The sequence below is a fragment of the Nerophis lumbriciformis genome, linkage group LG05, assembly GCF_033978685.3.
Source record: "Nerophis lumbriciformis linkage group LG05, RoL_Nlum_v2.1, whole genome shotgun sequence".
In the NCBI taxonomy this organism is placed as follows: Eukaryota; Metazoa; Chordata; class Actinopteri; order Syngnathiformes; family Syngnathidae; genus Nerophis; species Nerophis lumbriciformis.
In genome coordinates, this window is record NC_084552.2 from 49,100,885 (window position 1) to 49,122,832 (window position 21,948).

At 41.0% G+C, this 21,948-nt stretch overlaps 1 protein-coding gene across 5 annotated transcripts in view; it reads left to right on the forward strand.

Moving 5' to 3' along the window:
• The window catches only part of iqsec3a (IQ motif and Sec7 domain ArfGEF 3a), a 120,406-nt gene that overhangs the window by 97,819 nt on the left and 639 nt on the right, over window positions 1-21,948 (forward strand). For 2 of the 5 annotated variants that reach the window (XM_072913285.1, XM_061959471.2), the window contains 6 exons: window positions 7,137-7,262; window positions 9,012-9,111; window positions 9,217-9,375; window positions 15,545-15,634; window positions 15,696-15,742; window positions 18,529-21,948. The exon at window positions 18,529-21,948 is cut by the window's right edge. In XM_072913285.1, coding sequence (XP_072769386.1) covers window positions 7,137-7,262; window positions 9,012-9,111; window positions 9,217-9,375; window positions 15,545-15,634; window positions 15,696-15,742; window positions 18,529-19,089 — 1,083 coding nt within the window. In that variant the 3' untranslated portion in view covers window positions 19,090-21,948. The remainder of the gene's footprint in view (window positions 1-7,136; window positions 7,263-9,011; window positions 9,112-9,216; window positions 9,376-15,544; window positions 15,635-15,695; window positions 15,743-18,528) is intronic. The other 3 variants (XM_061959470.2, XM_072913286.1, XM_072913287.1) reach the window with 3 other exon arrangements.

Consider the following 21,948-nt stretch of genomic DNA (forward strand, 5'->3'; position numbering starts at 1 on the left):
ACAGGTAAAGATTGAATTTCAATACTCAAGACACGGGGAACAAGAAGGTGAATGACCATTTCTAGTTCAGAATAAGATACTATGGATCTGAGGTGGGGGAAAAAAGCAGGAGCGGGTATTACTTTTGATGTGCTCATCATGGAGTGGTTTAATGTTACCCCAAGATTTCTCAGACTGTGGTGTACATTTGCACCAAGGGACTCTAAGCAGCTGGCTACTTTTGAAGTTGCAGTGTCAGGGGCAATAATTAACACCTCCGTTTTGGCAGCATTCAGCAGAAGAGCATTACAAGCCATACACTTTTTAACTTCAGTCAGACAATCATGTCCTCTATCCATCTATCCAATTTCTACCGCTGGTCTCTTTCGGTGTCGAGGAGGTTGGGCTGTAGCCTATCCCAGCTGCACTCTGGTAGAAGGCAGGGTATACCCTGGATAAGTCGCCACCTCGTCGCAGGGCCATCCCAGACAGACACTATCAGGGTTAAAATAGAAATACTGTATAACTGAAGGTCATCCGCGTACATGGGGTACGAGAAGCCTTCAAAATTCCTAATGACATCTCTAAGTGTAAGCATTTATAGGGTAAAAAGCATAGGCCCCAAAAACTGAACCTTACGAGCGCCAACAGCCACAGAGAAAGATCTAACTGCCAATCGATTTAAACCACTGAAGGGTTGTCCCTGAAGAATCCTCCCAGTCATTTAGCTGGTCCTCAAGGATTGTATGGTTAACAATGTGAGATCAAGCAGAACTAATATTCTACATTTACCAGCATCAGAGGCCATCATGATGCCATTGGAGACCCTGAGAATAACATTTTCTGGAATGCAACTGAGGATAACCAGACTGAAATGTATCGAATATATTGGGTTTGTTTACAACAGCGAGAAACTTCTTCTAAAATTTTGGACACAAAAGCCTACTTGAAGTTGGGCCGATAATAGCTAAGAATAGAGGGGTCAAGGTTTGGCTTTTTAAGAAGAGGCTGAACAACTACGTTTGGAGTATATGCGGTACATACAAATGTACATTACATATATACTGTATGTATGTACTAATTTACTACAGTGTTTGTATCTGTATGTGACTTTTGTATTTGTGATCCCTCCTCCCCACACGCATTATATGACTCATTTCTTGTACAGCACCCATCAGCAACGCTGGAGTGGAGTGCTCAATGAGGATTTATCACAAGCCTCCACACACACACACACACACACACACACACACACACACACACACACACACACACACACACACACACACACACACACACACACACTCACACACACACGTACACACACTCACTCCATGCCAAGTCAGTCATTATTCAAGGCCTTATCACTATCACCTAGCCTAAGTAGTGTTAGCGGAGCACATTTGTTATCCATTAAAAGGCAATGAGAACCTCGGCTCGTTACGCCAACGCCATCAGTCATTAAGCACAGGCTAGCACTTGAATTATTTTTCAGTCTTTTTAGATAAAAAGTCACAGAGTGTTACCTTGGTTTTTGTTCATAATCTGTTTTTCATAAACGTGCTGGTAGTCACAACTTCCTTTGGCCCCATGGTGGCTTATTCATCTGTTGCACTGAATACAGTAATCCCTCATTTATCACTGTTAAATGATTCCGGGACTTACCATGGTAAATGAATCTCTGCAAAGTAGGAATTATTCAAGAAAAATCAACTATTTTCATAACTGGACCATAAAAAACTATTTATGACCTTATAAATGGGATTTTAAACATTATGAGAGCCCTCTAGACATAAAATAACACCCGCATAGTCACCTTTACTCCTTTAATCCTTTATAATAATGCTGCCTTATCCCGTAACATATCCTGGTGGCTGGGCAGTGAACAGGAACGTCTCCCTGTCACCCCTCGCAGCTTGCCTTTCACAGGATTTGCTCACACCCCATGTCTTGTCTCTCCTCTTCAGCCAAAGCCAGAAACTTGCCTTCTCTGTCTCCTCAGCCAGGTTATTGGTGACTTTGTGTAGCTCTTTGCCCCTCAGAACTAGAGCTTTAAGTAGGCGCATTGTTGAGCCTCTCACAAAACCCCTGGTGCCCACCTCTACTGGGAAGAGTTGTGTGCTCCAATCATTCTACTTGCATTCTGCCACTAGGTCGGTGTATTTTGTGCTCTTCCTCTCACTGGCTCAATCCCCCCAGCAGCTGTTGGAGGTTTTGGGGGGAGATCAGAGTGTCATGTGTTGCCCGAGGGAGGAAGCTGAGTCAAACCTCTGACAGTTTCTAGAAATCTGCCCGGCTTACCACCTGACCCACAACCCCCTCCCATGTCGTCCAGTATCCCTGCTTGCCTTGCGCCACTGTCTTGACCCTGTACTCTTCCTCGGCCATCTTTGTCACTTCAGCAATCACAAGGTCCTTCGTCTCCTTTCTGTTAGCCCTGGACCACCTCATGGGCTGGTCTCCCTATCCAAGGCCAGCTGGACTCTACCCAACACCTCTTGGTGCTGCAGCCTGCCCACTGCCGTTTGCACCTCCTCTTCAACCCTCCATTTCCTCCCAGTCACCATGCGGGCTTTCATGTCCCTCACTGTCTCATCTGCCGAGTTCCTTAGCTCCATCACCAGTCTTGCTTTTTCCTGCCTGTACCCTACGGTGATTGATTTCAGAGGAAGCTGGACGGTGATGTTTCCCTACAAGCTGTCCAATAAGTGGCACCTTGAGAGCCCTAGCCATTTGCGGACAAACAAGCTAGCTTTTGCTTCCATCTTGCTTAAAGTCGACAAAGTGACCTCACACAGCTTCAGTAGCCACATTACCTTTGGGTATAGTGTGAAGATGAAACGTCAGGCCTTGTACTTCCCAGACAACTGGCTTGAATCCATTTTACCTAAGCCTGCTGAGATCCTCTGCAGTGTGGTCTATCCTATATCCTTGTTTGACAGGCTGGATGTACATTGCCTCCCAAGGCTCTGGATGGGCTAATCAGTGGAATGTTTTCTCCCCTAATGGTAAATGTGACCCCATCATTCCGCACCCTTTTTCACAGGGACAGCCTCCTTGACTTTCTTACTTTGAATTTCATCCTGGCGGCGTTGATGGAATCGCTCCAGCAGCCTGGTCAGCTTGGTGGAGCACCGACGTCTTGCAGCTGCACAGAAGGGTAGAGATCACCAATACCGGGTAAACCTGGATCTTTGTTGAAAGGCGGAGGAAGTGGTTCTGCCAAACTCTTTTCTGCAGGCGTCTGAATGCACTGCTTGCCCAGGCGAGTCTGTTGTTAAGGTCTTTGCTGACGTTTGCGTCGTTGGAGTTGACACTGCCTGGGCAAGTGAAGTGCTCCACCTCGCCGCGTTCAGGCTGGTGCCCTCGATGTTGATCTGGGGTTGGCTGTAGGCTCCTCTAGGGGGCGGCTGGTACAGTACCTCCGTCTTCCTCAGGCTGGTGGTGAGACCAAAGGCGACAATGTACTGCAGGGCATCCTGGGTTGCACGAGAAGAGTACAATCGTCCTCAAACAGCAGCCTGACGATCAGCTTTTCCATGGTCTTGGTGTGGGCGAGTAGACGTCTTGTAAGAAATGTTGTGGTGGTGATATTGAAGAAGTAATATATTGTAAGGCATGTAGTAGTAGCGGTATTGTATAAGTAATATATTGTGATTAATGCTGTCGTAGTCATATTGTACTAGTAATGTATTGTAAGTAATGTAGTAGTAATTATTTTCTACAAGTAATATAGTGTAAGTAATAAAGTAGTATTGATATTGCACAAGTAATATATTGTTTTCAATGTGGTAGTAGTGATATTGTACAAGTAATATATTGTAAGTAATGTAGTAGTAGTGATATTTCCCATGTAATATATTGTAAGTAATGTAGTTAAGTGATATTGTACAAGTAATATATTGTAAGTAATGTAGTAGCAATTATATTATACAAGTAATATATTGTAAGTAATGTAGCAGCAGTGATATTGTACAAGTAATGATATTGTGCTAGTAGTATATTGTAAGTAATGTCATTTCCTGCCAGAATCACACAGAATCTTAAAGCTCTTTTTAAACTTCACTGCTGACCTGCAGCGCTAGGAAAGCCAGTGGCCACAACGCAGCACTTCCTCATTATGCACCAATGACGGTTACGATGAGTGAGGTTGTATTCATAAGCACTCGGAATTATGAGCGTCAAATATTACAACTTAAGTTGTTTTTTTGCATCTTCTCTGCCATCATTTTTGTAGCAATACAAAACACAATTTGTGGTAGATTTGATGTCTTATTTTTGAATGTATTGTTTATCATTTTATTTATATAATTGCAGTATTTTAAATTACGAGAACGTTTTTTTTGTTGTATTTTTTACATGTTTTCCATTTTTTTAAGGTACCGTTCAAGCACTGTGTGTAAAGTATCGATTTGGTACGAAAATATCCGTTAAAATGTAATTGATACCCATCCCAAGTCCCATGACGACAGTATTGAAAATTTGAATATATTCTGTCTAAGATACATTTATGAAAGAAAAAACATTTCCACATTCGATTATTTGTGATTAATTTTGAGTTAACTGCGAACAAAATATGATTACCATGAATTGATTAACGTGGACTCCGACTTAAACAAGTAGAAAAACTTATTCGGGTGTTACCATTTAGTGGTCCATTGTACGAAATATGTACTGTACTGTGCAATCTACTAATAAAAGTCTCAATCAATCAAAACCAGTAATCATAACTAAATAATTTCATCAGTTGACAGCCCTACTTTTATCATTATGATGTTATGCTACAACGGATTATGAGATTATTAAATAATGGCTTCCTCCCTAATGGTCGATGTAAATAAAGGCTAGATCTGCAAATATTTCATATCCATGTATTTATCATGAGAGTTCATACTGTCAGGACGTGAAGTTTTGTCTTTATTTGGCAATGTGCATTCTATGCTAATGGTGCTGACAAGTGGTAGGTTGTCCAAATCGCCCGCTGTGGAAATACCATTACAGACGTCTTATATTTTTTATTTGATCACAAATGGGTTCCGCAGCTGTACTCATGCTAACCATTGCACTTTTTCCTCTGTGCTCGGAAAATATAATCAGATCTCTCTCCGCAGGCAATTTTGCTGGCCGACATGCTTGAAAGAGAGGAAGCCATGGCGTCTATTGTGATGAACCTTAGCATGGCCCCTTTAATCTTGCATTATGACCGCTCAGGATCAGCATGATTGGATTAAACCAAGAAGAGGATGTGCTCATTATACAGGAAATCATGACAGTGTAGAGGAACATGCTGCCCCCAGTAGCTTTGTCCTCATTGTCCTTATGCACTGTTTTGGTGTGTTTTTTTTAGTACAGAAGCTACTTCACATGGTTACATTTGCACAATTTAATGTCAAATAAGCAGAGGTTATTTGGTGTCTGTGTGCGCCACATCTTTTACTTGTTAACACTTCTGTTTACTTTTTTTGTGTATTAAATATTGAATAAATAGGAGTTTAAAAAGGGACAATACATAGCTAAGGCAGTGTTAAGGTAAATAATATGTTAAAAATAAACATAAAAAGGAAATAAATAAATGATCATATATGTGAACTAAATAAATAGATGAAGTCAAGTAAAGCAAATACAATCCCCAAAACCAGTGAAGTTGGCATGTTGTATAAATCGTAAATAATAACAGAAAACAATGATTTGGAAATCCTTTTCAACCTATATTCAATTGAATAGACTGCAAAGACAAGATATTTAACGTTCGAACTGGAAAACTTTATTTTTTGCAAATATTAGCTCATTTGGAATTTGATGCCTGCAACATGTTTCAAAAAAGCTGGCACAAGTGGCAAAAAAGACTGAGAAAGTTGAGGAATGCTCGTCAAACACTGTTTTGGAACATCCCTCAGGTGAACAGGCTAATTGGGAACAGGTGGGTGCCATGATTGGGTATAAAAGCAGCTTCCATGAAATGCTCAGTCATTCACAAACAAGGATGGGGCGTGAACAAATGTGTAGGCAAATTGTTTGAGAACAACATTTCTCAACCAGCTATTGCAAGGAATTTGGTCTGCCTGTAGTCCAGACCTGTCACCCATTGAAAATGCGTGGCGCATTATGAAGCGTAAAATACAGGCTTTACCATACTTGCCAACCTTGGGGAGGAGTATATTTATAGCTAGAATTCACTGAAATTCAAGTATTTCTTTGCCTTTAAAGGAGCATAGGTATGGGCAGCATCTGTGAAATTTAATTTGCAGGAAAGGAGTGAGTTTTGGGTTGAATTGTCCATCCTCGTTCTATTCTCTGTCACTATCTTTCTAACCATGCTCAACACCCTCTCTGATGACTAGCAAGCGTACTTCTTCTTCTTACTCGTCGTCGCCATGACTGTCTCTTCTTTGTTCTTCTGCTTCGTCTCCTTCTTGTTGTGTGTGCAGTTGTGCACTCTCCAAAAGCCGTAGATGTTATAACGTGACTTGGCCGGCACGCAGTTTGTATGGAAAAAAAGCGGACGTGACGACAGGCTGTCCTCACTCAGGTCCGCATGGACCTGGAGGGGGCGTACCTCCGGCTGGAAATCGGGAGAAATTCGGGAGAATGGTTGTCCCGGGAGATTTTTGGGAGAGGCACTGAAATTCGGGAGTCTCCCGGAAAATTCTGGAGGGTTGGCAAGTATGGGCTGTACATCCAGCAAGAATGGGAAATAATTCCACCTGAAAAGCTTCAAAAATTGGTCTCCTCAGTTCCCAAACGTTTACTGAGTGTTGTTAAAAGGAAAGGCCATGTAACACAGTGGTAAAAATGATTTTTTTTTTGCAATGTGTTGCTGCCATTAAATTCTAAGTTAATGATTATTTGCAAAAAAAGTTTCTCATTTCGAACATAAATATCTTGTTTTTGCAGTCTATTCAATTGAATATAAGTTGAAAAGGATTTGCAAATCATTGTATTCTGTATTAATTTACGAATTACTTAACGTGCCAGCTTCACTGGTTTTGGGCTTTGTACATGAAATGTAAATACCGGAGTAAAAAATCGCACCACTCGTGCACCAGTCCTATTTGCAGGGTTCTGCACAAGCAAGTCATCAGGGTTTTTTTGCATGTGTGCAGAGATTGATTAGTTTGGCCTGAATGTGTCCTTTCTCTCTTTCTCTCGCTCTGCAGGTTCTGTCGGTGCCTCACAGAAGGCTGGTGTGCTGCAGTCGTCTGTTTGAGGTGACGGACGTCAACAAGGCCCAGAAGCAGGCGGCGCACCAGCGAGAAGTGTTCCTCTTCAACGATCTCATTGTGGTAGAACTTTTAAGAACCTCCAACTCCAGATTCCATGTCAACAAGTGACGGTCTAAACCTCCCCTTGCGTCAAGAGCAGGCGTTGAGCGCTAAAGCTGCTTATTTTTTGCTGTGGCGCCTCCATCAACTTTAATTCAGTCGTCGCTGCAGGTTTTCTTCTCGTAAAGTAGAGCAGCAAAGATCTGTCACCCGTCCCTAAGACACAGCAGCTGGAAGGTGCAGCAGTAAAAGTGGGCGCAAATCAAAAGCTTCATGTCGGGCATAATCATTACTCTCATTAGAAGTCACGTTATGGGTTATCTCGCCACAGTGGTTCAGCAGCCATCATTATGTAAAATGTGGATCTCACTTTTAAGAGATACAGCAAGTAGTGTGTCCCCTCTAATAAGTGGCCGCGGGAAAAGGTTAAAAGACACATTTTGAGCAGAATGAATGCAACGTTCAAGCCTTACATCTTTAAAAAGTGAGAAAAATGTCACCAGAAAGTCACTTCCACAGAAAAAAAAAGGCATTTGTTCACAATTGAACCAATTTGTCTCCTGTCGAGTGCATGCTAGAGCAGGTGTCCAAAGTGTTGTCTAAAATGTGGCAAGCAGCTCAAGTTATGTTGGACCGAAAATTGAAAAATGTATGGACAAGAAGACATGAACCTACTACCAAAGAATCTACAACAATTCTTCTCAACTAAAGAGGAAAAATATAACCTTAGAGGAAAAAATAATTTAAAACATTTATATGCACGTAGGCAGCACGGTGGAAGAGGGGTTAGTGCGTCTGCCTCACAATACGAAGGTCCTGAGTAGTTGTGAGTTCAATCCCGGCCTCGGGATCTTTCTGTGTGGAGTTTGCATGTTCTCCCCGTGACTGCGTGGGTTCCCTCCGGGTACTCCGGCTTCCTCCCACCTCCAAAGACATGCACCTGGGGATACGTTGATTGGCAACACTAAAATTGGCCCTAGTGTGTGAATGTGAGTGTGAATGTTGTCTGTCTATCTGTGTTGGCCCTGCGATGAGGTGGCGTCTTGTCCAGGGTGTACCCCGCCTTCCGCCCGATTGTAGCTGAGATAGGCTCCAGCGCCCCCCGCGACCCCGAAGGGAATAAGCGGTAGAAAATGGATGGATATATGCACGTACAACACTTAGAACCTTTAGCATATCAGTATGTGGAATTAAATTATGGAATGGATTAAGTAAAGAAGTTAAACAATGTACTGATATGATCCATTAAGAGGTTGTTCAAAATAATAGTGCTTATAAAGTACAAAGAAGAAGAATGATGAGAAATACTTTCAACCTTATTAAAAATAACATATTCTTCATCTCAGTATGTTAATCATGACTGAATGAATTAATTACATGTTACAAAACGGTTGTGTATACTAATTCACAGATGTTATTTTATTATATAAAAAGGTCAGTTAATGATTCTATATATTTGTAAACGCTCTGAAGTGGGAAAGGGGTAGGATTAAATAAGCTTTGCTTCTTCCTACTCCTTTTCGGACATGATGTAAAGTGAAATGATATGAAACTGTGTGATGTATTATACTGTAAGTGTGTTCATGTGCAAAATAAACTAAAGAAAGAAAGAAAAAACCTTTTTTAGCTAGTTTGCTATCCGTAATGTTTGGTCGTAAAACTGAACCCTGCAAAAAGCGGGGCGTTTTAAAAACCGAGGCACCACTGTAGTCTGTTTTATCCCACCAAATGACACAAATGAATGCTATTTCTGAATATTTCCTTTTGCAGATACTGAAGCTTTGTCCAAAGAAGAAGAGTTCAGCAGCCTACACGTTCTGCAAAGCCCTGGGCCTTCTCGGCATGCAGTTCCACTTGTTTGAGAACGAATGTGAGTCACTTGCTGGGAAACCTCGACACCATTTGGATTGCAATTTAAAGTGTTTGGAAAGAGGAGGTGAAAATAGCCAATTTTGTCTCCTTTTCTCCCCGTCAGACTACCCTCATGGTATCACCATCCTCTCGCCGTTTGGCTCCGACAAGAAGCAGGTGCTGAACTTTTGCGCCCAAAGTGCGGAGGAGCTGCTCAAGTTCATAGAAGACCTGAAGGAGTCCATCGCAGAGGTGTCGGAGATGGAGCAGATACGCATCGAGTGTGAGTCAAAAAACCTGTACAGAACATGCGGGAGGTACTCACTGCACTTCACTTTTACACGGTGAACTTTAGCTGTCATCGACACTCGGACGCAGAAGATCACTCATACCCTCATTGATGAGGCAATGCTAAAGCCAAATATGGCAAGAAATTAAGTACCCCCTTGATATGCTTCATGCAACTCATGGTGTTTGAATATAGGTGTATTACACGTTTGTATATGAGACAATACTTAAATATCTGTTCCTCATTTTGCGACAATTGCCACCGATTTGACCATACATTTACTTTTGTAAGACTTTTGTTTCATTCTAAAGAGACTTAATTGTATGGGTGATTTTATATTGATGTCAGATATTGGCAACAAAAGAAAGTATCGGATTATTGCATATACAATGTGAGATATAATGTCTGATACAAGCAGTCTGCTGCATGTTTACTTGTGCAAAGCTGGACAGCCAGTTAACATCTAAATGTCCTTCAATAAGCACACAATGTTGGTCTTTTCTTCTATTTTACTCATTTACAAAAGGTAAACCTGGGCTATAGGCTACTAGGAGCTAGCAGCTACACAACAGCTAAGCACACAATAGCACACAAGCTAAGTGTCATTCTTTAAAAAATATTGCAGTCTAAAAAAACACATTAGTCAATATAAACAAGTATTAAATACTTACAGTGGCATATTACTTACACATGCAAAGTCTCCGAGGCAGTATTAGAAGGTATCTAGTAAGAAACGTGTCCGCATCATTCAACTTACTACATCATGCTCTTAACTTCATGAATTATTGTAGCCAATATGTGTCACTAAAACACCAAATACCGCTTTACTTCAACTTAAAGACAGCATGTGTCCATTCCAAATGGTTAATAATAACATAAAATGTTTTTTCATAACTTACCATTGTGCTCTGTTTGATCCCCTTTTTCTAACATTACACAATACTAAATAATAAAAGTATGTATAATTTGTGCTGACATTGTTTCAAATATATACCGGTATGGGTCTATAAAAAGGTATATAAATTATTGGTATTGTATCGAAAGTGAAAAAGTACTTTTCCCCTTTAAAGTAATCTCCCTTGGGTATGACGCACTTTCCCAGCCTCTTGGTAGGATTCTATGGAGATCCTCCACACTGCCTTTGTCACGGCCATCTTGATTACTTTAAAACTGGTCAACCTCCTTAAACTTGGGAAACAGGAAGGAAATCACACAGAGAGGCAGGTCGGGTTGTTCAATCACGACAAGGTTCTTCTTGGCCAGGAAAGCAGGTTGTGAGCAGGTGTGTTGTCCTGCCACAACTCTCGCCTCTTTTCACACACTCAACAAAGCAAACGCCGCAGGATATTTTTGTAGACGTGCTAATTCACAGGTGTCAAACTCAAGGCCACTTAATTTTTTTTGGCCCTCGAAAGCCTGGAAATAATATGTATCAATAAAGTACTGTAACTTTTTTTACCAAATGTATTATTTATTTCTATTTTGGGAGAAAAAAAAAAAGTACTCCATGTAATCGCAAATTATGTTAACTTAAATATTGTCTAATTATGCAAAACTATATTATGAAACATTCAAACCATTTTTTTAAATAGAAATAAATGCTAATAATATTGATTTCAAAGCAAGTTATCCATCAAATTGTGCAATGTAAAAGTAGCAATACATTTCATGGTAAAATTGGGAAATTTACTGTGGTTTTTAGAGCATTTTTCTCTAAATGACAAAAACAGTACTTTTTTTTACTGTAATAAACTGTGGTGCCATTTTGGCATTTACAGTAATACACCGAAAAATATACAGTTGTTGATTTGCGGTAAAAAATTTAAAAAAAATAAAAATAACTGGCAGCTCAGGTGCCAAAATGTTACTGTAAAATTGCAGTTTTTTGTATTTACACTAAAAAAACAAAACAGTAAAATTCTGGCAACTGAGCCGCCTTTTTTTTAACAGCAGTACTGTTTTTCTATTTACAGTAATATACACTACATTTTGAGGGGAAACTATTGCAACTTACCACAATTTTTTTACATTTTAGTTTAAAAAAAAATCTACTAATAAAATGCATTAAAAAATTGTGTAAAAATAGTATTCACTGTTAGAATCGGCCTTCTGGGGCCAAACATAACTGCGATGTGGCCCTCAGTGAAAACAACTTTGACACCACTGTGCTAATTGATCGTCTGGCCCTGTGGTAGAAACTCGTAGTGGACGATGTCCCTCACAAATGAAGAATGCCATCGACATAAACAGTCCCAACTTTTATGACACGCCTCATACATACATTTACTTTTTAAAATTTGCAAACATTTTAGAAAAACAAAACAATGCTGTCATCATGGGATATTGTATGTCAAATTGTATGCATTTATTCCATTTGTAAATAAGGCTATAAATAAGTGAATGTGATTACTGTCCAGGAAACTGCAAAAAGCCGCTGCCTGACCAGGGCTTAGAAAATCTGTAGAGACTCCTCCCATCCCCACCAAGGACTGTTTTCACTGCTGGACTCTAGAAAGAGGTTCCGCAGACTCCGTAGCAGAACCTCGAGGTTCTGTAACAGCTTCTTCCCTCAGGCCATAAGACTCTTGAACGCATCATAATAATTCCCTCGATTACCCCCCCAAAAACAGATTAACTCGCTGGAATATGAAAGACAATATAACATACATCCAAAAACGTGGATGTATATGCAAAAGTGCAATATATTTATCTGTACAGTAATCTATTTATTTATATCTGCACATTATTGCTCTTTTTTCGTGCACTACCACGAGCTAATGCAACAAAATGTTGTTCTTATGTGTACTGTAAAGTTCAAATTTGAATGACAATAAAAGGAAGTCTAAGTCTGTAAGTGTAAGGATTATGCAGTAATTGCTTTATTTAAGTTATTGATGGATTCAATCAGTTTGAGGTGCCCAGCGTTGTAAAAATAACAACTTTACATCATTGTAATGATTGTAGGTGATGTTCAGTTACCACTGAGTGTTTGAGTTTGAGTTTATCATGGTTCTTCTTATTTGTACTTTGTAAGCACTTTAAGTTTGAAGAGTTTCTTGAAGTGGATCATATTAGTACATTGTTTGATTGCTTTGCCTAATCCATTCCATAATTTAATTCTACATACTGATATACTGAAGGTTTTAAGTGTTGTACGTGCATACAAATGTTTTAAATTAAATGTTTCTCTAAGATTATATTTCTCCTCTTTTTTTGAGAAGAATTGTTGTATATTCTTGGGTAGCAGGTAATAGTTTGCTTTGTGTATAATTTTAGCTGTTTGCAAATTCACTATGTCGTGGAATTTCAGTATTTTTGATTCAATAAATAAGGGGTTTGTATGTTCTCTATATCCAACATTATGTATTATTCTAACTGATCTTTTTTGTTAATGAATGAAGTGTACTTTTGTAGTTATTTTCCCATATTTCTACACAATAACTGAGATATGGTAACGAGCAGTAAAGAATATGAAGTGTTTTTTGGTCTAGAACATGTTTTGCTTTATTCATTATTGATGTGTTTCTTGCTACTTTAGGTTGTATATTTTTACATGAGATTTCCAGTTCAATTTATCATCAATCATTATACCTAGAAATTTGGTTTCATTTACTCTCTCAATTTCTATTCCGTCTATTTGTATTTGTGTTTGACTTTCTCTTCTACTGTTACCAAATAGCATCATTTTAGTTTTACTGAGATTCAAAGATAGTCTGTTTTTGTCAAACCATCTTTTTAATGTGTTCATTTCTTCTGTTATTATTTGTATTAGCTTCTGTGTGTTCTCTCCGCTGTTGTATCATCCGCAAATAATACTAACTTTAAATCTTTTGTAACTTTACAGATGTCATTTATATAGAGATTGAATAATTTTGGTCCTAGTATTGATCTCTGAGGTACACCACAGGATATATTTAGCATTGTAGATGTGTGTTCGCCTAGCTTCGCGTATTGTTTCCTGTTCGTTAGATAACTTCTTATCCAGTTTAAGACCAACCCTCTGATGCCATATCGTTCTAGTTTTTTGATTAAAATATTGTGATTAATTGTGTTAAATGCTTTAGTTCAGTGGTTCTTAACCTGGGTTCGATCCAACCCTAGGGGTTCGGTGAGTCGGTCTCAGGGGTTCGGCGGAGGTCAAAACACACCTGACTCATCGTGTAAATACAAACTTCTCCCTATTGGCGTATTACGGATACGGCAACAGCTGACTGGTTTGCAGGTGTGTAATTTGTTGTGAGTTTATGAACTGTGTTGGTTTTGTTGTTTGAACAAGGTGATGTTCATGCACGGTTCATTTTATGCACCAGTAAAAAAACATGGTAACACTTTAGTATGGGGAACATATTCACCATTAATTAGTTGCTTATTAACATGCAAATTAGTAACATATTGGCTCTTAACTAGTCATTATTAAGTACTTATTAATGCCTTATTCGGCATGGCCTTATTATAACCCTAACCCTCTAACCCTGCCACTAACCCATACTTGCCAACCCTCCCGGATTTTCCGGGAGACTCCCGTAATTCAGCGCCTCTCCCGAAAACTTCCCGGGACAAATTTTCTCCCGAAAATCTCCCGAAATTCAGGCGGACCTGAGTGACGTGTCGACAGCCTGTTTTCACGTCCGTTTTCCCACAATATAAACAGCGTGCCTGCCCAATCACGTTATAACTGTAGAATGATCGAGGGCGAGTTCTTGGTTTCTTATGGGGGTTTATTGTTAGGCAGTTTCATTAACGTCCTCCCAGCGCGGCAACAACACACAACAACAGCAGTCACGTTTTCGTCTACCGCAAAGCAGTTCGTCTGCCGTAAACAGCAATGTTGTGACACTCTTAAACAGGACAATACTGCCATCTACTGTGCATGCATATGTGACAATAACATCTACGGCTTTTAGAGAGTGCAGTGCACAACTGCGCACACAACAAGGAGACGAAGCAGAATGCATCATCAGAGAGGGTGTTCAGCATGGTTAGAAAAATAGTGACAGAGAATAGAACGAGGATGGAAAATTCAACCCTTAACTCAACAATGAGTAGATGAGTGTTATGTGTGTGTATACGTGTAAATAAATGAACACTGAAATTCAAGTATTTCTCTTATTTGCATATATATATATATATATATATATATATATATATATATATATATATATATATATATATATATATATATATATATAGCTAGAATTCACTGAAAGTCAAGTATTTCTTATATATATATATATATATATATATGAAATACTTGACTTGGTGAATTCTAGCTGTAAATATACTCCTCCTCTCTTAACCACGCCCCCCCCCCCCCACCACCACCCCACCTCCCGAAATCGGAGGTCTCAAGGTTGGCAAGTATGCCCTAACCCTAACCAAATAACTCTAAATTAAGTTTTTATTACTTAGAATATGTTCCCCTAGTGTCCAAATAACTCTAAATTAAGTCTTTGTTATTTAGAACATGTTCCCCATTCTAAAGTGTTACCAAATACATATAACTTTGTCTTGAATTTGAAAAAAAAAAAAAACATTTTATTTTTCACTAAAGAAGGGTTCGGTGAATGCGCATATGAAACTGGTGGGGTTCGGTACCTCCAACAAGGTTAAGAACCACTGCTTTAGTTAGATCCATAAACACTGCTGCCACACATTTTTTGCTATCTGTTGTATTGGTAATTTAATCTGTAATTTCAATTAAAGCCATCGAAGTTGAAACATTAGCTCTGTATTCATATTGGTTCTCATCGAGTATTCTATTTTTGTTTGTGAAACTCTCTAATCTGTTAGTGAACAGTTTTTCAATGATTTTAGAAAATTGTGGAAGTAAAGAAACAGGTCTATAATTTGTAAATTGACGTTTGTCTCCAGTCTTATAAATGGGTGCAACTGTAGCTATTTTCATTTTGTTTGGGAATTTGCCTGTTTGGAATTATAGGTTACTAATATACATTAATGGTCCTGAGATCTCTTCAATAACCTTTTTTATCGTTTCCATAAAAATTATTCAATTAATGAGATGAAGGCGATTTGCGTTCGGGCAGCGAGCACGCTTGTGTGTCATTGCATGCTCTCTGCCGTGTAGCCTTCCTTCGCCGCCGCCACCGTGAAAATGATAATGATGTTGATAGCGGCAGTGGCGCGTGTCTTGTTCTCTCCGCAGGGGAGCTGGAAAAGCAGCAGGGGTCCAAGACGCACCCGATAAACAACGGCACACAACTGGAGCTGCGTGGCAAACATGGCGGCATGTCAGGTAGAAGTATTTGCAATTCGGTAGCGATGAGAATTCATTTAACCTTTTGCGTGTTTTCCAGCAGGAATCCAGGAAGGAGAGGACATTAGTGGACACAATGCAGTGGAGGTAAGTGCTTAGTGACAAGGCCACGCCCTGCTACCGCAGGTAAGTGCGTAAACTAGCCTAGCGAAGCCTGAGTAGATGAGTAAATAATAGAGAGAGCGACGTCAATTTTAACGGTCCTTCGAGGTGGAATCCTCACATACTCAAACAAGCTTCTCATGCATGACATCAAGCTGGACTACATTACCCAGGAGGCTTTGCAGATTGCTCGGGATGACCTTTTCCCCCAGCTTCCCTGGAGGGAGAGGAGCCAAGCACGCAGCCACTCGGTAATTAGCTTCTGAATGAAAACTACAGGAGGAGGACGTCTCGCTCGCGTGGGAGACGGTCCTCCTCCCACGCTGACGACACCTCAGGTCAGCGTCCGTGGTCCTCCCTCCGACGCGGGGCCGCGGCAAATGTCAGCGGCTGGTGGGAACGGAACGTTAGCTGTCAAAGCACATTTGCCTCGGAAAGGCAAAAGTGGTGGGGGGCTGGGGGGGGGGGGGGGGGGGGGGGGGGGCAGCTCTTCAGGCGTGTCTCCATCTGCAGCGAGAAGAAGTTCTGCTGCAAAGTTCCCACGCAGCCGCCCGCTGAAGACGTGATCGGACGAGACAGAATATCAGTGATGGATGGCGAGCCTCCTCCAGCATATGGCGTCGCTCACAATCAGTGGTGATCTCGCACGACCCCGAAGCGTAACACCCGACCGATACGACCTTTAACCCCAGCCCGCTCAAGTGAAATCAGGGCTTCTTTGTAGAATAGAAGAGAGTAGCGATGATGTGACGTTTAATCTGTGACATGTTGCTTGTGGACGTCCGTGCTTGTCTGCTCACCTTCTTCCTTTGTCCTGGTCACCCCTAGCCCCTCCCCCCCAAGTACCCTGGTGTCAGCTGTCCCCATAGCGCCACACAGTGGTTTGGAAGGGCGATACAGGTGCCCTCAGTGTCCCCTTTGGAACCACCGGGCTCACCCTCCCTCTTCACTCACACACGATCCCCGTTAGTGTTCCTCTCCTCACCCCACGGATGCTTCTCTCCCCAGCACTTGGAGGACGACACAAAGTGTGCGTGTGTGCGTGTGTGTGCGTGTGTGTGTGCGTGTGCGTGTGCGTGTGTGTGTGTGTGTGTTGTATTTCGACTCTTCTTGAGACATCAACAAGAAAAAGTACCTTCCAAATGAGGAGCGGTGAACGAGTTAGGACATAAATCATGGTCCCAATATGGAAAACCATCACATCTAGTAGAGAATGTCTCATTTGCACCCCTGGTGGTGAAATCTAGCAAAATGAGGGTGGTACCAAAAAGGAGGGATTTTTTTCAAACTGACTGTGTGTCGGTTTTAAAAGTGCTCCCCCTCTGATCAACGTATGAAATAACAAGTGTGTGTAAACATTTGAAGTGGTCCCCCTCTGGCCAATATATGTAAAAAAAAACGATTACAAACAAAACATTTAAATAAAAGAATTTAATTAACTTAAAGCAGTCTTTTTCTCGCAATGTGTCGACTTTTTTCTTATACAAACGTGTAGAATTGGAAACAATTTCTCATATATTCATGTTTCTGTAATATTGCAATATTTTCTCGTAAAATTATTACTTTTTTATGTAAAATTATTACTTTTTTATGTAAAATTATTACTTTTTAATGCAAAATGGTGACATTTGTCATGTACAATTCTGACTTCTATCACAATATTGCCAATTTGTTGTTGTTCTTGTAAAATAGTGACATTTTTTGAGTAAAATTATGACTTTTGTCAGAATTTTGCCAAGTAAAATTTCTATTATTAGTGTGATATCGCCAAAATGTTTAAGTTTTCTTAAAAAATTGTGACTTTTGTCGAGTGAAATTACGACTCTTTTTATAAAATTGCCAACTGTTTTGACAATTGCGACTGTTATTGAGTAAAATTCCATAATATTGCACAAATGTTCAGTTTTTCTTGTAAAATGTTGACTTGCGTTGAGTGAAATGAAGTGAAGTGAATTATATTTATATAGCGCTTTTCTCAAGTGACTCAAAGCGCTTTACATTGTGAAACCCAATATCTAAGTTACATTTTTAAACCAGTGTGGGTGGCACTGGGAGCAGGTGGGTAAAGTGTCTTGCCCAAGGACACAACGGCAGGGACTAGGATGGCGGAAGCGGGGATCGAACCTGCAACCCTGAAGTTGCTGGCACGGCCGCTCTACCAACTGAGCTATACCGCCCCAAGTAAGAGTAAAATGACGACTTTTATTTTAACGCTGCCAAAATCCCAAGTTTTTCTTGTGAAATTGTGACCTTTTTCTTGTGAAATTCCAACTCATTTTTTACAACAAGCTTTTTTATATTTGCATAGTATGCAAAGACATGCACCTGGGGATAGGTTGATTGGCAACACTAAATGGTCCCTAGTGTGTGAATGTGAGTGTGAATGTTGTCTGTCTATCTGTGTTGGCCCTGCGATGAGGTAGCGACTTGTCCAGGGTGTACCCCGCCTTCCGCCCGATTGTAGCTGAGATAGGCTCCAGCGTCCCCCGCGACCCCGAAGGGAATAAGCGGTAGAAAATGGATGGATGGATGTTGTAAATACAAATCGTTATATATCTAGAAAGGGTGGTCCTAAAGAGGTAGTCCTTTTTCGGAGGTCTCAAGAAGGTAACAAATACAAGAGTGTGTGTGTGTTTGTGTGTGTGGAATGACTTCACCACCACCTTCACCCCCCACCCCCAAAAGAGATGAATAAGAGGGCTTGACGTATCGTAGAGGAGGAACCAGTTTTATAACATATGATGCTGTCTTTTGGCTGTTTTCTAAACTAGGTGTCAATTCACAACAGGCTTCAGACGTACCAGCTCAGCTCGAGTCCCGAGAGCGTGGCCCTTCTTAACCACCGGGGAGAGCTGCTCTTCCACCCGGGGCTAACCCAGGGCCCGGCGCCTCCACCTCAACATCTGCAGCTGCGCTCGGCGGCCAGCACCCCCGCCCACCGGCCATACCCCCAGACGCCGCCGTCGCCATCGCCGCATCCGCCGCCCGCCGTCAGCGTGGCCGATCTGCGGCCCGAGACGCTCATCCAGTGTCAGCAGATCGTCAAGGTCATCATGCTGGACAACAGCGGCCACGCCCGCGTGGAGGCCTTCCTCAGCCACGCGCCCGCCCACCCACATCCGCACCCCCACCGCTACCAGCACTACCAGCTCAGTCAGTCGGCCACGTCCACGCCGCTTCGCTCGCCCGACAACTCGCAAGGCGGCGGTGACGGCCACCAGCCCCCGCTCCCCCCGCCTCCGCCGCCGTACAACCACCCGCACCAGTACATCCCCCCGGACCCTCGCCTCGGACTCCATCGGACCCCCAGCGGGTCTCGGAGCATGGTGTAAATAGAATTAAAGCCCCTTCCAGTACATAATGTACATAAGATCACACTTCTATGCTTATATTTAGGAAAATATGCTTAGATTTAAAGAAATATGATGCATATATAGGATTTTACTTGACTACGCGTGTATTTTCAAACACGTTTTTAGGACCGGTTTTAACACACGCTTGATTAAAAGTCAACGCCAACCAGGATGTGGGAGAAGATAAGATCACCTTCCTTCTTTCCTTCCTTTCTCGCTCCCTTCCTTCTTCCTCATCCAATACGCTTGTGCCAAAAATATCAACAAAAAAAGCCTCCACCGAAATAAAAAGAACACATGGCCATGGCCAAGGCTTCAGAAAAGAACTATTTTCCTTCCTCCTCAAGTATGGATTTATTGGATGGATGCAAAAACTGAAAGAAAAAAAAAAAAGTTTCATCAGACTCACTGTGGCCGCCATGTTTTGCCAACTCTTTATGTTGTTGCCATCTACTTTGTCTGAGTGTGTTATCTTTCTCAATCTGCAGCCCTGCTTATCTTTTTAGTCTGACATTTATCCCAAAAGGCAGGGAAACAAAAAAAAACAACAGCCTGTAGTGACAGCTGATTTAAAAAAAAAAAAAAGGGCAAACAAACTGTTTTATCTGATCTATTTCTGTGAGGTCCAAGCGTAGTTTGTAAATATCACAGGCTTCCCTAATTTAGCCTCACATGGCATTATCTTTTATGCATAATATAACACCCCCCTGCCGGGAAGCAGCAACTAGTCAACTTACAGGACAGTTTGACATTACTAAAAATGATGTCATGAATATTCCGGTCAATATTACCGCATCTTAACACATGACCATTCCTCTAAAATGTAACTTTGTGACCCGATTAGTCACCCAAATGACAATTTCTAGCAAAGTCAAACTGTCATGATTATTCCAATCAGTTTTACATGCAGTAATGACATGACTGCCTCTCTGAAATCGGTCGCTCAACATCATCTTTTCTGCCTTTTTCACTCCACCTGACCTCCACTCCATAGCAGCTTCCAGACCCAACTACTCAACTTAAATGACGGTTTAACTAGAAAATATGTCAGGATTTTTCCAGTCAGTTTTATTGTGTAATTACATGACCAGAGTGACCCAACTTCATGATCGTTTTTGCACCACTAACTAGTCAATTTGTCTTTTTTTAAAATGTTAGGTGTCAATTTTATAGCATCTCAAACGGCAGTAATCACACTGAAATAGGTCATCCCAGAAAAGCAGCTTACAGACCCAACTAGTCACCCAAACAGTTTGATCTTACTAGAAATGATGTCATGATTGTTTCAAATTTACTGCATATAACACAAAGTAATCACATGAGCTTAGCTCGAAGTGAGTCGCCCCCGCCCCTGAAAATCAGCTTCCAGACCCGACCACTGAACCTAAATTACCGTTTGACATTGCGAGGAATGATGTCAGCATTTGTCCAGTCAATTTCACCACATAATTACCTGATTCAGAGTGAAGAGGGCCGTCCCCATAAACCCATCCCCCAGCCCAGAAAAGAAGCTGTCAGACCCGATTAGTCAATTTATTCATTTTAAATATTCAGTTGTCAATTTCATTGCATTTTAGATTTCAGTAATTACACTATCTTCACACCGAAATGCGTCTCCCTCGAAAAGTACTTTTCAGACACAACTAGTAATGGGGCGGTATAGCTCGGTTGGTAGAGCGGCCGTGCCAGCAACTTGAGGGTTCCAGGTTCGATCCCCACTTCCGCCATCCTAGTCACTGCCGTTGTGTCCTTGGGCAAGACACTTTACCCACCTGCTCCCAGTGCCACCCACACTGGTTTAAATGTAACTTAGATATTGGGTTTCACAATGTAAAGCGCTTTGAGTCACTTGAGAAAAAGCGCTATATAAATATAATTCACTTCACTTCAACCCAAATAAGAATATTTAGATCTTACTAGAAATGACGTCTTTAATATTCCAGTCACATTTACTACATTTTAACTTTCACTCTGACGTGGATCGCAGCTATCAGGCCCAACTAATCAAATTAAAAGACAAATTGCCGACGTCAAAATGTGGCCGTAAGACGATATTCAGCCCGCTGCTCCGTTTTTTATTGTCCCATCTGAATATTCTGAAACTGTGATTAGATAAACACGATTTATTATTAGATGTTACACCAGTAGCTCGTATTGTTTTGTTGCTTTAAAAAAAAAAGAAGTTTTTATAGCAAATACTAATTACATTGGATGAAGTCCACTTAATATAAAATAATAAGTTAAAAATGCACCCCAAGCAAATATAAATACAGAGGTAAATTTATTTGTACTTAATTAAACATTGGAATGTTAGTTGGCGCTGCATGTTATTCCAGTATGTTTTTGTGCATGATTGAATGAAGTGTGATTATGATGATCATAATTCTAACGCAGCAGTAAGATGCACGGTGGCCAACGTCAGCTTCTTCCCATCTTCCGTCCGTCCTTTTTGCTTTTCCCGGGAGATGCTTTACATGTGTGTAAATGTGCGTGCAAGGGACGTTTCCACGGCAACCTATGTAGCATTTTGGGAGTCCCACGAATAGCTGACTTCCACATACAGGACACTGACCAAAGGGCTCTCCCATACAAGTGCACTGCTTCATCAATGACTCCAAAATATTTGAGAACTTACAAGATAGAAAGGAGAAGAAAAAAAAAGATGTGAACGACAGGAAGTGGAGGAGAAATGAGCCATCATCACTTCCTGTCAAATTTCTCCCTTTGACCTGTCTCTGCGGTATATCAACATGCTATTAAATATGATTCAAGTCTATCCAGCAATATGTTTTGTTGTTTGAAGCGCCATTCATGCAGCTTTCAGATGTTTGAGAGCCA